This window comes from Trichogramma pretiosum, unplaced genomic scaffold, assembly GCF_000599845.2.
Source record: "Trichogramma pretiosum strain Unisexual culture from Peru unplaced genomic scaffold, Tpre_2.0 scaffold49, whole genome shotgun sequence".
NCBI lineage: Eukaryota > Metazoa > Arthropoda > Insecta > Hymenoptera > Trichogrammatidae > Trichogramma > Trichogramma pretiosum.
This window is the reverse complement of record NW_019640811.1, coordinates 61,323-82,281: the sequence shown is the minus strand read 5'-3', so window position 1 is coordinate 82,281 and position 20,959 is coordinate 61,323. Positions and strand designations below refer to the sequence as shown.

Sequence of the window (20,959 nt, the reverse complement as noted above, 5' to 3'; positions counted from 1 at the left end):
TAGTATATATATTGGCTCTCAACGATCACGTGAAGAATGTCTGAACTTGGCCTTAAAGCATTATGCGAATATACGTGTAAAAGCACAGACAACAAGAGTCTGGTAGTAGACAAGGCGATTTTTTTTTGACGTTAGGAATTGCGGAGAGGGATTAGGACTGTTGGTACGTGTGTGACTTTGGTTTTTTTGCGCAATAATAAATTCAAGTACGTAATTTCAATGATTGAACGATCTTTGGTTTAATACTATACAATAGGGGATGAGGAATCTCTTCGCGAGATTCTCTCTAAATCTTTACAATTTTTCATTTCATTTCATTTAAATCTTGCGTTATTTGTTTTATAAATAATAATTTATAATTTTTCATCTCTTTTTTATCTATAATCTGGGATTCCATTTCGACTCTATTTACAATATACATATAAATTTGTATTGTGTTTATAAACGACAAATTCGAATAATTTTTCGCTACTAGACGTAAGATTATATTATATTTATAAATCAACACTTTGATCGTGACCTTTGCAAAAAAATTGACTCTGTGTGTGTATGTGTGTGTGTTTGATCGAACGGCGCTCGTAGTGCAAGTTACAGCGCGGACACCCACTTGTCCAATCGGTGGTCGTCAAATTTTTTTCTTCTTCAACATCTTGCATCTTATCCACATCGGACGATAATCGTCAGGAGAAATCACGAAGACAGAGTTCGATACGTAGTGCACAATAGTGATATTCGTGTGAGAAAAATTATACTATACATAGCAAAAGTACATGCGTGCTTCGTTTGTTAATTATAGAAGTAACACATCTGCGCGTAAACGAGTTCTACACAGTGTTTGTACATAATTACAAATAGAAGACGATGCTTTTTTTATTCAAAAAAAGTGTTCTTTTTTTGCATACTTCCAACTATTTTCAAAGCTGTTTTACAAAATAAATTTCGATTACAAAAACAAAACAACATTCATTGCTCTCGGGCAAAGTATATAATAATATAATGCGTTTGGTATACACACACACACACACACACACACACACACATACTCATACACGGGTACACACAAGGGATAGTGACAAAATTCGTTCGATTTTATCGTGATAAAAGAGGGATGTACAAAAAAACATATACAATTATTAACGAAAAAAGATATTGATCTAAAAACGTGATACCACACAATCGATTAGACGGAGAGACACATTCGAACACACACGGTCAAGAGTGCGAGCGAGGCTGGGTCGACTCGGAGGAACATCATTTCTATTTTGTAAATTTTTTTTAGTTTCAATACTTTTTGTGTTTCGACGATTTTGACGAATCGCCCAAGATTTTTCCTTATTACGAAATAAAAATGCCTAATTTTTGTCGAAAACTTTTTGTTTCCGTTCTGTTTTGCTGTACACGGATTATATTCACATATAACTCTTTTTTTTTAATATTTATAATTTGCTCGCGCAATAGCTTCTTCCCTTTTCATTAAATTCTTTTACAATTTCGAGTCTTTTTAAAGCCATCTCAACATTATATGCGGCGCGTCGCGTTGCTGCTCTTTGACTATCATCATCATCATCATCATCGAGAGTGAGAGAGAGACGAGACGAGCTCACCGGTTATATCCTCTTTCTCGCCCACTTTTGACTTTTGCCGCGGCACCTCTCTCACAAGTTAAAAAGAACAACATAAAAGAAGTTATTGACAGAATATAAAACGAGTCTCGCGAGTTAAAATCTTAAACCTTTTTTTTACTTCGTTTCGTTTTTACGACAAAATTTTCTCGAATTCGGAAAAGTTAAAATCACAAGTAAAAAATTAAAACAAGAAGGTACGTTGCGACCGTTAAAAAAAAACAGAATGATGATCGTGAGGCAGCAACGCGACTCGTTCCTTTTTTTTTCTTACACACGGAATAAATTGCCTAAAAATATTTAATACTATACTCCATTCATCTTACATTTTAAATAAAAATCGCTTCTCTCTTTGCGCCGACTGGGTGCGATTCTCTTTCTCTTTGAATTTATACGCCTAAATTATTTACAATTTGATCGCACTCTATATATTCGTAATGAGAGGGGGTTTGGGGGCCGCTTTTTTTCATCCTCGCATCATATACGTGCACACCGCGTTTGTTTTTTTTATATATTATATATAAAAAATCATATTTTATAAATATAATAATCTATTATAATAAATTTTTTTCGCTCTCTAAATTATATATAATATAGATTCCATTTTCATCGACAAGGGTGGGTGCGGAGGCGTGTCACACGTAAAGTCTTTACAAAAATAAAAATAATAATAATAAATCTGCGACAAATACATTCATACCAAAATGAATATAAAATTGATACAAGATGACGATGATAAAAAAACAAGTATAATCGTACATTATATATAGAGAGTATAATAGCTACGCGGTTAAGTCAATTAACAAAAAATTAATCGAATATATTGTACAAAAAATTGAAAATTGACCGACGCGAGGGGGGGGGGGGCATAGGGGGGACATTAAAAAATCAAACTTGTTCATGGTTGCTCGAAATCTCTCTCGCACTGTGCGCTCGCGAGGGCGCGGTGCACTCGTTATCTTCACGTATATTCTCTAATAATTATAATCAATCCGTCACGATCTATCTATGTACAAATGCTCTTTCTAAATAACAACAGAAAAAAAGAAAAAGGAAGGACGAATAAAATTTTGCTCAACATATACCGCGCGAGATTTCAATCGGTATGTATGAAAAAGATTTTACGCTTCCGTTCTGGGCCGATGCTTTCTTAGCTTCGCGGAAAGCATCGCGCGAAATCTTTGCTCGCGCGCGCACGGATATACGCAAACACACAGATATCCGTATACGTAAAGGCATCGCCCGCGTGCTTGCGGTCCAGAGTGTCAGTCAGTCGGCAATTTTTTGTTTTTCTCGAGATATCTCATACCTCGCGCGATCGCGACGATTGAAAAAACTGATAACTTCGTTCTTTGATGACGATTCCCCGATTGACATTGACGCTGCGTTGCTTCGAGAGGGAATCGGAAGAAATTATCACTTTTACATCGTCTTTTTTTTTAATTAATCTTGGTATCTCGCAGCACGAGCCTTTGGATCAGGAGTTGCGTATATCGCGTTCGCGAGCGTGAGTTTTTGGTGGTAGTGGTGCTTCGAGCGCGTAAAAAAGCGAAAAAAGATAAAAAGTTACAATCGAGATAGAAGAGTGGGGAAGAGAGAAAATAGAAAAGGGCAATTAAACTATCTATATATTCACACCGATCGCTTAAAAATCAATTACCATACATGCGGATACGCAGCAAATGAAAATTGTTCACTTTTCATGAGGGTAATTTTTTTTAGGGTCGATGATATATCAAAAACCAGTTTAGTTCTCTTGGTATATCGCGAATTGCACTAAATTAGTCGTCGTCACCCGCTCTCTCCGACGATTTTTCCCTTTTTTTTCTTTCACGACACTCGCTCACATACTGACAGACAGACAGAAGCTCCGAGATCCAGATCCAACGTTGTATCCACAAAAAAAAGAATCTCCTTCCTTTTTTTCTTCTTGTCGCGCGCGCGTGTTTACGTGTGTGTTTGATTCGGAGCCAGCGGGGCAGCAGGGGGCAGGTGCGGGTGCGAGTCCTCGTCGCGTTGTACGTAGTATTCTGGGACCTCGTATATGGTAGTGACTCAGCGCGATACATGTATACATAGCGAGAGCCAAGAGCGTACACCTCGTCTCGTATATATAATATATGAACTTTGTCACTCTTTTTTCACGAAAGACACAGAGCCAGTTTTTCCTCGCAGCCGCGACGCATATCTCTGCAGATGGTCTGTATTTTTGTATTGTTTACTGGAATTTTGTTTTTTATTATGGTTATTCATTGATAGATGCTTGCGACGTTGTTGACGATGACGACACGATGACAAAACAGAGGGGGGAGAGGGTCTGCTGCCGATGGACGACGATGATCTTCTACTTCTTCTTCTTCTGCTCCATTACACTAATATACATAATAATGTAGAAGCGTTGGTGCAAGCACGCGTTAACGAATTAACGGGGCAGAGAGCCGCGAGCGGGTGCGTAACACAGCTCAGACGGACGTCCTCTGGATCTGCGAGATCAGATGATCAAACACCTCGACGATGTACTCGAGGCCGTTCATGTAGTCGCGATAGATGAGCCAGTCGCGCAGATTGCGATAGGTCGCGCTGGTCCACATGTTGCGATACTCCTCGGGCATGATGTCGCGATCGATGTCCTCGCGCTGGGGCACGTTGCGCTCGGCCAGGGCCATCTGTACCTCGCACAAGACCTACATGAAATCCAGGGCAGAAAAGGATAGCGAGAAACGCCAAAGTTATTATGATGTTTGAGTTGAGCGATTATTATAGAGTAGTATATTGTAGAGTGAAAGTATAACGATTTCCACACTTGGATATATTTCCTTTTTTTTTCAATAAATAATAAATCTATAATAGAAAAGCGGGCGGGAGAGTGAGAGCAATACCGGTAAAGGCATAAAAAGTCGAGTATATAAAAGCTCGCAATAGTTGGCTTTCCGGAGACCCCCGGAGTCTTTGGAAATATATCCATTACGATGCGGCGGCGCAGCGCAGTCAGGCGCGAAATCGTTTTTAAGGCTAAAACCTAAATGGACCGCGACTCGTAGCAATATACAATTAAAAATGATTTTTCCAGCAAAAGTAATTAAGGCGCGCGCGCTTGGAAAAGAGAACAGAGATAGAGAAAAAGATATTTATGTATTTGTATTTTGTATGGAGTAAAAGAGGAGGAGGAGGATAATTACCGATCGCAGATGATTCTCCATGTCCTTGAACTCCTGCTGGAAGGCGAGCGCGTTGTCCTGCTGGTCCCAGGCGACCTGCTCGAGGCCGACCGCGTAACGCTGCAGGTACTCGTACACGTTGAGCAGTGCATTGTCGAGCTGCGTTTCGCGCAAAAACAGAACGGGACGATTAGCTTGGGTATCGAGAAATAGTTCCGGGGTATAGTCGTGCCTCAGCACGTAACCCACCATGCGCACGTCCAGCTTGTCGAGGTAGTCGAGGCCGAGGGGCTCGCCTAACTGCTTGGGTATCTGCGCGAGGCCCGGCAGCCAGTCGTAATGGTTGTCCTTCCAGGTCAGGTGCAGATCCTTGAAGTCCGTGCCGAATGTCCGCTTGATCTGTTTGAGAAAAACAAGAGGGACGAAAATTAGTTCGAGACTCGTGTCGTTAATTTATATATACTGTATTTCATATATGTGTAGCAGAGCAGCGTATAATATACGCGAATTTAATGATCTCCCGAGACTCGCATTATGTACGATGTGTATAAAGCGGCAATCAAGCGTATGTCTGCGAGTCTGCTACAGATTTAATGACAAAGGTCGCGTTTAGCGCGCAACATGGCGATCGCGCGCGCACCGGAATTAAAGGTCTGACCGTGCCGCCCTTTTTCCCATTCTATATGGCACTGATAGGCGGCGCCTTGGATATATCATAAGCGGCGATGATCCCCACGTACGCTGCGTGTATCGTATATACGAAAGCACCGACCGACCGGAACTGGAACATTATGTGTTTTGTATGTGTGTGTGTGCGATGATGATGATTCGCCAATGGAGTTTGCACGCGCCTATATACGAGCGGATAGATATCTGTATATATAGTGTGCCCGCAAAGCAACACTACTCATCGCACATATTTAATATTTGCTCATCTTGAAGTATGCCGCGCAGCAAATCTTATAATATACGCGCGCCAGGGCTCGTGCATAAGGTGAAATCGTCGTCGTCGCAAAAGAGTAAACCTGTGGGAATCGAACCCCGAGACAACTTCGATTTTTCGACTTCGCACTCGGCTCCAAGATTTTTTTTTTAACAGAGAGAGATGAGTTCTAGAAGCAGCGGCAGCAGCATGACGTGGGGGACGACGACGTCGTTGCGGTTGCGAATATCTGGGCCCTATAAGTTCGACGAGCGCGTCGAGTATTTATAGGTATGTAGAGAGAGAGAGACGCGTCTCTCTCTCTTTCGTTCGGGTAATTTTAGGGATTTGAAAGTGTTTTTTCTCTCTCTCACTCTTGCCAAGAGAGCTCAGGTCCAGGGCCAGCAGCAGCGGAGCTTAACTCTCTGCGGAATTCGTGAAATTGGTCGGTAATCGATGGGCCTCAATGATGATGCAGAGCAGACGAGAGAGAGAGAGAGAGATGAGGGACACAGGCAGCTCACCCGGTGTAACTATATAATATATATAGAGTGAGAGTAGTGGCGTGTGCGGTTAAAAACGCGCAGATGAGAGAGCATAATATAACGCGGCTGCTGCTGCTGCTGATGCCACCACCGCCGTGAGAATGTATATTTCGATACTTTTTTTTTATACATATACCCGAAATGGTCATTCAATTATTATCAAAATTACATCTATGCGCGAGAAGAGAGAGACGCCAGGGCGGATGAAATGCCATTCTTGCGCGATCGATCGACCGCGTTTAATTATGTTATAAAAAAAAAATAATACGAGAGAGGGAGAGAGAATGAAAAGACTCAACCGATGATGATTCGAGTCTTTTTTTTTATCGAACAATACGACGCGCGCATTATTATAATATTATCGCGCGACGCGGAGTCGATATCACCGGCAAAACCGCACGCAGACAGAGCGTTATGATACACGCGTATACTGCACACATGGTGGAGTGCAAAAGAGCCAAATCCAAATGTACAGAAGGATAGATAGAAAGAGAGAGAGAAAAAGATATAGATGCAATCGAGCTGCGCTTCTGGGTATTTTAGTGTAGCGATATACTTAAGTATAGGCGCGAGCCAGAGAGACTTGAAGTGCACACACGAGCTCGCGCTCTTATCTTTCTCTCTCTTTTCTCTCTCGTATGTAGCATATAATACTTTGGAATGGCAATAATAATCGCACGCCAGAATATGCACTATATGTGGGGGCTGCTGCTGCTGTCGAGTAAAATACATTTTTGTTCGCCGAGTGCGCAGAGAGAGAGAGAGAGAGAGAGAGAGAGAGGAGTCGGATTTATATAACAAACAAAAGATCAGGCAGAAGGAAGGAAGGAAATATTAGACAGAAAAGCGATTACGAGCTTGGCCTCGTCGTTAGGCCTTATAACATAATAGAGTCAAGACGAGAAATTAGCAACGCAGCTAATAAAGGCGTGTGTAATGTCGACGAAAAGTCGCGCGTATATGTACACATTATGAGAAACAAAATGTATCATAAGCGTGTGTGAGCGAGCTAATTGATTTTTCTGCGCGCGTCCCGACGACTTTTTAAGCGCGCACAAGGATTTAGCGCGTTATATACACCAGCGAGCCATGGCATAAGGTATATGATTTTGGGGAGGGAGTGCACAAGTCCGAGTAGGCCTACTTCCTGTCCGAGTGTGTGTCTTTTGCTACGAGACAAACTATAACGCCCAAGATTTGTGGTTCCTTTTTTACGATCGTGTTTCTCTCTTCTGGCGTTGTAGCGTTTCGGCGTCGTTCCTCGTCGTATAACACGCAAAATCGTAATCCAGGAGGAGGAAAGGTGCGTGTGTGCTTATACAGAGCCGAAAAGGAAGAATATAAGAATATTATATGCACGGCACACAGAGGATTTTTACGAGAGAGTGACTGACGCTAGCTCGCTATACGCGTTATCGCCAATGTCTTTATGGGGAGGGATTTGTTTAGTCTTCTTTGATTTATCGCTTCGAGACTCGTTCGCGTCGCGGTTGCGCGCGACGATTTTTCGTCGATACTATACATGATAATAATAATAATTTCTAATGTCTCGGGAGCCACAAGTGTATAGAATACATCCAAACAGAGCAAAAGAAGAGTGAGACATAAAGTGCAAGAAGAAGAAAAAAAAATTGTCGCGGGAGTGAGCGAGAGAGAAATTGTTACGAGAGCGCTAGCGTTGGCATTCGTCGAAGAACGTGCAGCAGTAAGCAAATGTGAACCTGTAAGCCGCGCAGCAGTGAGTCGAGAGTCGTAGCCGAGCGCGTTTCGGGTGACACAGGATGTTTACACATGTAACCGATTTGTTCGCAAAAACGCCAATGCAAGTACTTTTTCTCTCTCTCTTTCTCTCTCTCCTATTCGTTCGTCGCGCAGGTTTTCTTTCGGGGACCTGCGGAACGATGCGGAACTTGAAGAATTGAAAAGAAAAATAATAATAATAAAGGTGAAGGAGAAGTCGAATCTATATCCCGAATCTCGTCTCTTCCTTTGCTTCGCGATACAACGTGTATAAATACGACGACGACGATGTGTATATGTAAAGAAATAGCCGCGGCGAATCAAGTCATTAATTAAGCGTCCATAATTCATTTCGAGATAAATATCGCGAGATCGGCAGCGGCGGATTACAACGCACGCGCCTTATACACATAGCGCTGCACGTAGCCAAATGTTATACACGAGTGCGAGCGTGTATTTTCGGCGCCTTGTAATCTACCGATTTTTATAACAATATTTGGGGGAAAAGGAAGGATCCGAGCGCCGGGTATGCGACGATCGGCGCTGACGATACGAGTCGGACCAAATTAACTCGCTGGATTCGGAGAGACACATACAATACGCAAACGATCACCTAATTAGATGCCTATAAAAATATCTCCAAGTTGAAAGAGAGAGAGAGAGAAAAGAAAAATCCAAATCTTTGACCAGAAAAACGATGTTAGCATATCGAAGCCGGTGTGGAGGGCACTTTCTGCGTCACTTTCAGCGCGCGCGCGCGGTATAAAAAGCCCCCGAGAGATGCGCGCATCCGGCGCGATTTTTTAGTATGCAAGTCAGGCGGGCCTGACTCGGCAGTTATATAGATATTGTGTTTATATATAATACAGCGCACAAGCTCGACGCTCGACGCGATATATACCGATGCCGACTGCCGACGCCGAGATACACAAGAGAGGACCCACGTGTACAGCGTGAAAAAAAAATTATTATTTTTTTTTATACATATACGCCGTATATAAATAAAATCGGGACTCGGGATGGTGGTGGCGATTCTCGCGTCGTTTCGCTCGGATGTCCGCTCGATTCCTTCTCTCTTTCTACGCTTCTTTTTTCTTTCGGCTTTCAGGCGCGATCGCGTCGTCTCTTTTGTCTATACAGCGATAATGTATACACTCGCTTAACTAATATCAATTTATGGTAAAAGTTATGTATAGTTATATTTGCGACCGAAAAACGGCGTCGCGATGCCACTTGACCGATAAGCTCTCGTCAATAGCCCGCAAAGTTCAAGCGGGGAATTATCGTCAGCGTCCGGACTGCTGCGTGTGTAAAGGCGCTTCGGAGATAAGGAACTAATACGATGATACAAGCGTGCCCGAAGGACACGAAATGAAGAGAGGTAAAAAAGCTTCCTGTTGCAGCAATAGAGACGACCCAAGACGTGTTATATTTACCTATACAATAAGTATAAGCGCAAGCATATAACATTAAACATAGGGACAAGATCGCCATGACTCTATATTATAATACGTCAGGCGCCTTACGTCATATTTGTCGCGCGACACACGCTGCTGCTGGCTGTTACTTATTCTTATGGCCTTTACCTTATTTCTTTTTCGCTGCTGCTGCTGCCGTAACTGCACGCCCTATCGACGCCTTTTTCTAAATTGCAACGCGACACTCTCTCGACGCTTTCTTCTCGAGGGCAATAGTGTGGATACACGCGCGTCGGCTTGCTGCTCCATATACACGCATACACCCACCAATATGTAGTGTGGCCATAATATACAATAACGTATGTATACACACATATATAATATACATATGTCGTTTGTGTGTGTGCATAGACTATGGAGCTCAAAGGAATGTGTCAGTAGTCGCCTTTTAGATTTTTCTCTCTATACACGTCATGTTCTGTCACAAAGGCTAAAAAGTATATACAAGTTTAGTGTGACGTCGCAGGGGGTCGTACTCCGCTTGTCTCGTATTATTGTAGGTCAATTCCGACGAATCGTAAATAATCGTAATCGTAAATAACTCGCGTGTCGGAATATTTCAATTTTCGGTATTATTCACCGCGTCGTTCAATAGTAAGAAGTCCATCGTCTTCGAAAATCAAAGACATGAATTTGTTGAGAAGAAAAAAATTATTGAATAAATCGACACGCGCAAACAGGTGTTATATGGAAGCGAAACGAGTGTAAACTTTTGTACATTAACATCGCGAAGCTGTGTTACGTATATAATCGATGAACTGCCATTATATATGCTTCGTGATCTCGTGCGCGCATAAATTATACATATATTTAAGCGAGAGAGTCGAGGCTTCATCTCGTGTGTTTAGCCTTGATTTTCGGTGTGTGTTAGTAATAATCGACACGACTGCGAGTCGCGCGCGCGACAGAGAGATTTATGCGACGATGACGGGATCTCAGCCACCGCCGCCGCCGCAGCAGCAACAAGTGCCGATGATCCAAGTTCGCACGCGGCCAAAAAAAAGTAGCGTATATAGTGTATAAGATAACGAGCGTGTTCGACCGATCGTTACCGGTCACACGCTTTCGTTTCGCTTCCTTCATCTTCTTCGCTGTTCTTTTTTTTGCTTTTGCTGCTGATGCCTTCTCTTTTTCAAGAATATTTATAAAGAAATCAGCGCGTCGCGAATATTGGGATAGAAGTAGAAGAAGAAAAAAGGCCAAAAACCGATGATTTTGCACCGTTGCGATCATGCCGATCAGACTATATACACGACGGTAGACGACGACGATTCAATCGAGGCATACAGTGTGACTGCTATAATGCTTAAATACGTGCGCGTCGCCGCTGCATCAGGTATAATATATTATATCGGAACAGCCGGTAGAGAGAGAGAGAGAAATAAAAAGTGAGCACGAGAGAGAGAGAAAAGACGGAAGCTCGTCATACATAAAAAAAGTCGTTGTCTCGGCCGCCGCAGCACGCGGGGGGTATAATATACCTCTTACACACACGTTTTCTGCTTAGTATCCAACTTCTTCTTCTTTTCATTGAAATTAACAGTGTCTTAATCATAGAGGCGTGTGCCGCTTCGTCATTACTTCACGAAGAAGAACTATTGAATTCTCGACAATCGTATCGATTCCGAGTGCATTTTCACGTGATGCTCTTTCCATATACTATTATAAAAGTATGTAGCCGAACTCGTATACGGTATGATGACTTATAAGTAAGTACATGAATATATTTTTCTCGTGCTTCGAAGCGGGCGGGCGACGGCAACAAGTCCCAAATGAAAACTTCTCGGTACCAATACCGGACACGGTGAACAGGTCTCTCGGCGAGCGAGAGACTGTATACATTCTTGAGGATTCTCTGTATAAATGTATACACACGTACGCAACGTGGTATATAATCGCGCTCGCGAGTGTGTATGTGTGTGCGCGAGATTCACGCGCTCGACTCTCTGCCTCGCTTCTCTCTTTCTCGAGGTGTGCTGCTGCTGCTGCTGCTCGAGATTCCGAAAAACGAACGGGTCGGTTTTAGTGTAAATCGAGGAATATCGCGGCGGAGCCCGAGAATCGAGAGTCTCCCTCGAAAAAGCAAGCGTATATAGAAGCAGAGAGAGGAGCGGAGAAAAAAAATTGAATGAACGAATGAATGAAGGAATATTTAGAGTTAACAGATCAAAATCGTGTGTATATTACTCTTACTGCTCTTGCATTATGAGTAAAGGAATAAATAAATATAGACAAATGTTGTACTCACGTAATCGTCGCGCACGTTCTGGGCGTAGTTGAGCGCCGTCTTGGCCTGCATGACGATGTTGCCGAGCAAGGTGGCGTCGTCCAGCTGCACCACCTCCACGTCGTCGTCGGCGAGCTCTTCGGCGGCGAAGCCGCACGGGTTCTTCCATTTGGCGACGCTCACGAGGCGTCGGGCCTCGCGGGCCTCCTGCGACATCATTGCGAGCGGCGCGCCCTGGCCGACCGTGACGGCGAAGAGCGCCACCAGAAGGCTGCCGAGGCCTACCAAGCAAAGACAAACTTGTCACATTATTACATTTGCGTTCTCAGACTCAAAAAAAAGTTTTTTATCCATATATTTTTATATTTATGATATATTGATTGATTTAAATATTTATTGTATAAATTATAATTTAATTAAAAAAAAATTGTGACTCTTTTATAAAAGGGGGCTCGATCGATGTATTGGGTACAAACGTATACGCTACAATTTGCGCGTGATGCAGAGCGAGCAACGCGCATTAATTTACGTAATGAATGCGCGAGAGCAATGTACTTTCTAGGAATCACAATACGCGCGGCGATACGCACACAAATCATTCGCAGAATGATTTATACACGAAGCCGCCACGGGCCCAAAAAAAACGAAAAAAAAATCGGTTCCGGGGGAAAAGGGGGGTAAGGAAGGCACACGAGGGGTCTCTCTCTCTCTCTCTCTCTCTCTCTCTTGAAGAAGCAGCAGCACATTCGTACCTACATAATAGCACCTGTGCCGTAATACGTGCATTACACGATGCTTCAGCAGCTCTTTTATGATCGCAAATTCGCGCGCTCGCACCGACACCCGTGATTATCGTGCGCGGCGCTGCCGCCGTGTGTGCTATATTAGGTGGCCGAATCAAGCCGCCATCGACTCTGCGGGTAAATTATAAATTTTTCTTTGCTTCGGCACACACACACACACTTATATTCACAGGTAATTCATGTGAGTCCGGGGACATAACACCGCTGCCGTTTAACGAAGCAGCATATGGTGGTGTCACGCGCTCAAGACGTATAAAAACAAAAAGCGTCGCGAGCAAGGATTTATTAACAGGCCGGAAAGACTAGAAAATCCCCCAGACTAATCTCCGGGGAGTATATCGATTTTCCGTCTAGGCGAGATGTCACTCAGACGTTATTTCCCCGCGCATTAATTTCGCAGCCCCCAAAAAATTATCGTCTCTCTCTCCCCCCACGACGATCGATCGACTATTATATATGCTACAAGTGTGTTTATGTGTGCACGATATAGTTGCGCGATCGGCAATGAGCTTATAATACATGCCATAAACCTGCTGCAAGCGTGTGTGTTTACGTATAGGTCTATATGTACGCGGCTCGTCGAGGTAAATTAGAGGCTTCAACTGCTGCTGCTACTTCTGCTTGCTGCTTGTTTCGCACAAAAAAAGGCGGTACGCGCCCATCAGGCAAAAAAGGGGGAGTGTACACTCTCCGAGGCGAGCTGCCTGCCTGCCGCAGCGGGAGCTGTTGCTGCTCTATGTATAAGAGAGGCACACACATGAAAAGAGAGAGAGAGAGAGAGACTAACTAACACACGCAGAAGAAATCGCTGGAAAAATGCAGTAATGGTGAACGCATTGCTCGGCGACAATTATACGCAATTACCGCCGGGGCATACACGCGTATATGTATTTCTGTCTCGCGAATACGAGTAAAAGAGAGAGAGAGAGAGAGACATAGAAACGGTGGCTAGATTTGCGGTAGGTTCAGCAGCAGTTTAACAGAGAATGAGTGCGAAACCATACACACACGCGCGTTGGATTCTTCGTCTTCTTCTGTATATTACAGAGATATATCTGCGAAACGAGCGGCATTTTTTTTATTATACATATACACTGTGTCGGGACCCTACATATAGGTGCTGCTGCTGCTGCTCTTTGGAATTTCGGAAATTGCGCGATGATCGATGAGGCCAGCGCCGGGATCGGTATTATACACACACAAGGCGCATTATGCATACATAATGTAATACGTTGGGTGTATCCTCTCTCCACGAGGAGCAGAGCCACCAGCAGTTCTTTTTTTTGTGTGTGTATCTCTCTGAAGTATTAATTAAAAAGGCGTTACTAAACGGCTCTTTGATAGTAGTTTGTGTTGCGCTGCGGCTGAGCACAGCGATCGGCCTTTGTTCCCCTCCGCGAGATCAATGCCATCGGAGAGAGAGGCTTTTTAAATATATTCAGGACGATTTTTATACACACACAGACAAACAGAGGGCCGCGAGCAGGCGTTATTATTTATATAGGCAGCAAAGAGATTCTGCAGAAAACGTGCCTTATGGGGCATTAAAGATTGACAAACGACTTTCAACACTCGCGCGGGGGGAAAGAGAGAGAGAGAGAGAGAGAGAGACAGAGGGAGGAGGTGGAAAAAGAAAAATAATAATATATAAAAATCAAGATCTCTGCCTGTAATAACAAAGGAAAAAAGCGGACTGTGCGCGTACTCGAGTTAAAGAAACTATTGTCTTTATAACGATATTTACCGAGGGTGCTGCTGCTGTTAGCTGCTGCATATGCATATAATGTGTATAAGCGAGCGCGCGCGAGATGTCGATTTGTGACGCAATCTCATAATCTCGCGAGCGTCAAAGCCTTTATATTAATAATAATCGGCCTTTTATCTCTCCAACGACTGCAGTAGTCATAAGCACACATGCATGTACGTTTCTAATGCTAAATGCATCCTTCGATTCTCATTGTTGTTGCTGCCGCTGTTAAAGGTTCTTATTATAGCGCAGGGACTCTATAAATAAATATATACATGTGTCTGGAGTGCGGCTGCTGTGCTGCACTTGTTCGTGCACACACACACACACACACGTACACACATAAATATAAAGATGCGCAAGTGCATGTATTAATCATACACATTGTAAAGATCGTAATGCAGGCTGCAACCGGTGGCGATTCCTCTGCGGCAAAAATATTCGAGCTATTCCCGTTTAATTATTTTCATCACTCTGCTCGGCGCGGTGCAGTGGCTCGCGGATCACCGGCAGCGCAGCAGCACGTGCTAATTGTCACCGCCGGACTTTTTCTGTGCTGCAGCAACACTAATGCTTAATTCATTGCGGCAGCAGAGAGTATAGTGCTACAAAGCGAGCAACACGAGTTAGTAATATAGCTGAGCAAAGAGTCGAGTTAATTTTTGGCCTGGAGACGATCGGAATTATTTCAATTTTTATTCATCATTACTGCGTTCCACATTATTATTTAAGAATAAAAGCGAGAATCAGCCAGTAGCGTCACGTGCTCCGCATTATATAGAATATAATTGTTATCCGTATGATACGCGCGGCCACATGGCTCCGAAGCTTCGATCGACCATATAATACAAGAGAATATACAAGCAACAAACAAACAATAGAAAAAGAAAAGCAAAAGTCAAAAGCATCGGTGTACAAAGAAGAATGAAAGAGAAGACGCCCTTACCGGAAAAAAGTGACGACAGAGCGACGAGTTGGGGAGTACAGTCCTGCCAAAAATAATAAAATACAAAGCGAAGGAAAGTACGGGCCGGCGACAATGAACGCGTATCCTCGGGCACGTACGGACGCGGAGATTCACGCAGCGACACACGGCCAAAACTTTTGTCAAAAATACCGTTAGACGTATATACACGGCGCGTCTTTATGCACGCGATAGTGCAAGCGGCGGATGACTAATAATTCGCAGCTCGTCGCGCGGAGTATATAGAGAGGAGACGACGCCGCCGCCGCCGCCGGTGCAGTGGCCAAGGCAGGCGCACAGGTAGCTATAGGTGTAGAGGCGCGCACTCGCACTCGTGTGTACGATCTCCAATGCGGCGGGATGACGTCACTGCGCGCCCGATACTTATGTATATATTCGCACTCACGCAGGCGCGACACCGACGACGCCGACCATCATCATCATCATCGCACGTACGTCACTGTATTTGACTGCAGCCGTCGCGCGTGTGAAAAGTCGGAAAAAACGTGTGTAGTCGATTCTTGTGCGTGTGTGTGGCCGCTAAGTAGTTATATACACGTGACATATGTAGTTATTTGAAAAGGGGGGAAATTCGTCGGTTATAATTACGCAACGGCGGCCCCCCTACATGCGCTGACTCGGGGAAAATCGGTACGAAAGTTCAAAACGATTATCGGTAAGGTATATCGCACACGCGCCGCCGCAAGTGTAAAAAGGGAAGGTGCCGCGCGCGTATGTATGTGAGGCGCAAAAAGCGCCGCTGCTTGATGGCCGTCACGCGCGTATATATGACGAGTGGCTCGATTATAAAAGCTCGGCGACCATAATATACGATGCACGCACACACATATAGCCTGTTACGGGCTTTTAAACGGTCCCCGCGGGGACTCGAGCGACGCGCGCTAGACATATCGCATGGCGGCCGAGTACTGTATATAGCGAGCAAAAAGTCGACTACGCGCTGCAACGTCGCGAGCGTAATTAGTCTAGGGCGACACCGTATTTTTCCGTCTGTAGACACTTTGCTCCGCCGCCGTAGTCATCGTAATAGGTGCGCGCGCGATTCCGTTAATGCGCGATAAATCACGCGCGATACCCTATTAAAGTCGCGTATCGCCAGCGCAAGTATTATTAAACTCTCGTTTTATTAACTTTATATAGAGATGCACCTGAGAGACTGCTCGTAAGAAGAAGCGTTGACAAGCTTTTCACGCTCGCGATTCATCAACTAGACTATCTCGGGCCTTTCATCGATTCTTTTTCATTTTTTTTATATACGGCTACGAAAATTCTTCCTTATTTCCTTTCTTATTATATATATACTATTTTTTATTTAACCGCGAGCTCGACGTTTAATACCGTGGGAATATCGCGACAAAAAAAGGAAGCGAGTCAAGAGCAAAAATAAGAACAAAAAAAAGAGGAGGAAAGATAATGCCATGGCTCTGACTCGTAGTTACTCTCTCTCTCTCTATCTCTCTCGTCTTGCTACGAGCGAGTCTGGTTTGGCTACTTTTTCGCGACTGTATAGGACTTGTGTATATAATATACACATGCAAAATCACGAGAAAACACGTAACACACCACGTTTAGGTCTTCATTTTCACTTTCTTGCCGTACTGGAGCAGACGACACCGTACATACACACACACACGAGATCGCTCCGAAAGAATAACACGCGCGAGACACACTGAGACAGACTCGCCGATTGTTTTGACGCACTTTATTAAATTTGATACAAGTACATTATTATATTAACACGCGTACTTGTATCGATAAGCGTCGACCAAAAAAAATTATTCGGATTGAAACATTAAACCTCGCGCGTCTCGTTAAGACGACGACGACAACGACGTCTCGACGCAAAGGCGCACACGATGAATGAAACGAGCAGAAAGAAAAGAAATAATAAAGAACTGCGGTAAATCGATTATCACTTTGACAGCTGATCGCGCGAAACGTCTCTCCGTGCGCGTCTGTATTTACACAAGGACCCAATTTCAAAGCAGCACCACAATTGTATATAATATTCGCGCTCTCGTCGTCTACGTCTCTCGTTGGGGGGATTATTTTTTATTTTATATTTATACTTCTTGTATATCGCGAACGTAAATTACCTTTTTCTTTCTCTCTCTCTTTTCCTTTATTTTTTACAACCACACTTGGGCGCATTAATTTCTCATACGAATGAATGCGCGTATACATATACCACGCGTACTACACAAGTTCCAGCTAATATACAAGTGATCGACATTCGTGGAATCGTTCCAAATTTATATACATTATAATAAGCAAAAGGAGCGAATACACATATAAGATCGGGGCGACAAACGTACACTCGGAGCATAGCTGCTATATGCGATATTTAATAAAGATGTGTATATTATGTACGGTACACATATCCGAGTGTTGGTTAACGTTTAAAAAGTCACAAAGCAGCCAAGTGCCGGCGTATACGGGATATTATTATATATATCCGAGAAGCTCAGCTCTCTCGCCGCATGCGCTCGACGCAACAAGTGTCAACTTGCTGCGCACCGTTTGCAACGTGCGTATATAAAGCGATCTCCGCCGACTCTTTATACGATTACTCCGAAGAGAGAGAATAATGAAAAAAAAAAGAAAAATTAAACTTTTTTAACACTTACTCAGCCATGTCCGGCAGCCGAACGCACACTTGGCTTTGCGCAATCTCGATAAACCGTCCTGGCTATCGGTGGTGCTGCCGGCCGTGCTCTCGGTGCTGCTGGCGCTACTCGTGCTCGTGGTCCTGCTGTCCGACAGGTCGACGCTGGTGTACGACACATGGTCGTCGCTTTTCTTTTCGCACGGATCGTACTGACTTTTTCTCTGTTGTTTGAGCATCTGGTCGTTGTAGGTACGCGCGTTGAGCACGAGGCCGCGCTGCATTTTGCATTGACTATTGCGATTTTGTTGCTGCTGTTGTTGACTCGCTATCATCGGCTGCTGATCGGCTGGGCCAGCGACCATTTCGTTAGCGCTACTGCTGTCGAGGAGTCGCTGACTCGCCTTTGGACTATTACCGACATTCTTACTACTGCTATGATTATTGTGACTATTGCTACGACTAATAATGTGACTTTTGTTGCTCCTCGTCGCGACAGCGACTCTGTTGCTCTCCTCCTTGTCCAGCACGGCACCACCACTACTACTACTACTACTGCACTTTTTAACATTATTATTATACATAGAACTGATCACTGCACCGTGTAAACTATCACTTTTGTAATTGTTGTTGTTGTTGTACTGCTGTTGCCACCTGGGCTGCTGCTGCTGCTGCTGTTGCTGTTTCTGCGCGTCGCTACCGGCTCGCGGCACCATCTCCGCTGCGCTTTTGTTGGTGTGACAAGTCCTTTGGTCGCGCTGGAGAATCTCGTCCATGCCCGCGGCGTACGCCAGATTGGGCTCGTACAGATGACGGCGTTGTGGCTGTTGTTGATGCAGCATCGGCTCGATGTCGATCGTCACCGATCTCAACTTGGTCGACGCTCGCGGATGCTGCTGCATTGCGCGCATTGTGTTGTTCATACTTTCGGGCTTGTGGCTGCTGCTGCTTCGGAGACGATCGTGATCGTGGTAAAGGTTGCTCGTTGCGACTTTCCTCGTCGTCTCGCCGTTCGCGTAGTAATTTGTCATCTCCGTGAATCGAGAGTCGCCGGGATAATAGGACGATTGTTAATTGTCGTCGAATCGATGCTGCTCATGTCAATACGAAAAAGAACCAGCAGCCCTTTTCAACGACGCTAATGCACAGCCACAGGTAATTCAATTTGATATTTTATTTGATTAATGATGTGTGTGGTCGATCTAATGATACTTCACACAAGCGATCACTTCCTCAATTATCCTGAACACTGTGTCACAGATGCACCAAGACACACAATTATTTTCCAATTGAATCAATGAAAAACTCTCACTCGCGTGTAAGTAACTCGATCCAAAGACTCCGGAATTACTATTGTTTTTCAATATAATGCCGAATGCACAATTGCATAGACTATATTAAAATTTCAATTGTTAAAAGAACTTGTATAGGCTCGGTATATACTACTAGCATTAATATAATGAGACGCGAGCGCGTAATGATATAGTCCTGCTCTCGTGTGCGTTACAGCGTTCACTGATCGAGCGCTGGATCTTGACTGGAGTTATATGTCTCTAAGCCACTGTATCTGTGTGGTGGAAGCCTGCCTCTCTCTCCGTCTCTCTCTTTGCTACATAATACGTAGCGGCGCGTGTATGCGTGTACGTGTGAGAGCCGACGCTGCCGCTTAACCACGACACTCGTATGTATATGTATGAATGTGTATAAGGTGGAGGGCGACGGATTATCTTATTCTCCTTCTCTTCTTCTTCTTCTTCTTCTTACTTATTCTTCGTTCGTGCTCGTGTCGCCCATGGTGAATACCCACACACACACACATACACACTGTATAAAGGTGGGAAGTAACAAGAGAAAGAGAGAGAACGATAAAAGCTCTGCTCTGCGCACATACAGATGCACACATACACGCCCACAATCTGTATGTGTATTCACTCTCGCCTTTCAGAGCAGTGGTAGAGTAGTTGTGGCAGTGGTAGTGGTGGTAGTAGCGAGCACGTGGCCACACAATCCAAAAGGAGATAAAAGTGCACCTTCTCTATATCGTATGCGCGTGTGTGTGCTCCAATGATACACAAATGCAGGCCGAGGCACACTTACACAGACTCGCGCGCGGCGGCGACGATACGTCGAGAATCTCCCACTCTTCTTGCTTTTTCCTCTTCTCTTCTTTCACTCTGTATTCGCTATAGAACAGCCACGCGCTGCCGACGGAGACAGAGCATAGATTCAATGTACGTGTGTGTGTGTGTGTGCAAAAGATCGCCCCTCCCTCCGGTTAACTCGGTTGTTTCTTCGGAGCGCGGCGTAGTGAAATTCATTCATGGATTTGGTGATCGAGCAGCGAGGTAGGGCATGAATTGCACGAAGAAAAGAGAGAGGGAGAACGGGGAGAAAAGTGCGCTGCAGCGTGTGCAGTCGCGCCTCTCGCCTCGTACAGCCTTGTGTACTATATGGCATGCCCTTAATTGCGCTCTTTAATTTTATAATATTGTGCGGCCGATACGCGCGGCTGCACAATGCACATGTCATGACTCACTCGATGCATTTTATCGATAAAAATATAAACTCACTGCACTGGAGTGTGACATTTTATACATTATCTTACTCCAAATCACTGACGCATTGAACGAATCAAACGGCAAAATCGGATCGAATCTTACATCTATCGGTCAACGATCGATCCATCTTTTCATTCGCGTTCGCGGGCGACAACTTGCCGAGTGACAAAATCCACACGCACGCGACGATCGCTTATAAGGTCGTCGATCGATGGCCGATGGCGTGCGAGATAACGTCGCCGCAGAGATACAATTATAAACCACACGCATTTTCTCATCGATCAATCAATTTTCCCGAGCTGGCCTGAAAAACTTTGAGGTAAAACACAGCATCGGCATTGTGTGGTCGGATAGGTGGTAGGTATAGACCTCATCAATAGCCCAATGATGGATGTACTTACTTGTGTTACATTACACATAGGTGTACGTATTTCAGGTACAGATACACTCTCTAAACGTACGACCGTCTATACGTATATATTATGAGCTCTCGCTGCGTATGTGAGCGTAATAGGCGCCACGCGCCGATCACCGCTCACACACTACACTGCCTCGTTAAGGTAATTTTT

General features: G+C 44.3%; 1 protein-coding gene across 5 annotated transcripts in view; it reads right to left on the bottom strand.

Annotated features, from left to right (window-relative positions):
- Positions 1-1,481: 1,481 nt before the first annotated feature.
- Positions 1,482-20,959, bottom strand: part of LOC106655883 — a 46,169-nt gene continuing 26,691 nt past the window's right edge. For 2 of the 5 annotated variants that reach the window (XM_023461209.1, XM_014376476.2), the window contains 3 exons: positions 11,714-11,991; positions 4,802-5,179; positions 1,482-4,306 (listed from right to left, as the gene is read on the bottom strand). In XM_023461209.1, coding sequence (XP_023316977.1) covers positions 4,085-4,306; positions 4,802-5,179; positions 11,714-11,911 — 798 coding nt within the window. In that variant the 5' untranslated portion in view covers positions 11,912-11,991 and the 3' untranslated portion in view covers positions 1,482-4,084. The remainder of the gene's footprint in view (positions 4,307-4,801; positions 5,180-11,713; positions 11,992-20,959) is intronic. The other 3 variants (XM_014376479.2, XM_014376477.2, XM_014376478.2) reach the window with 2 other exon arrangements.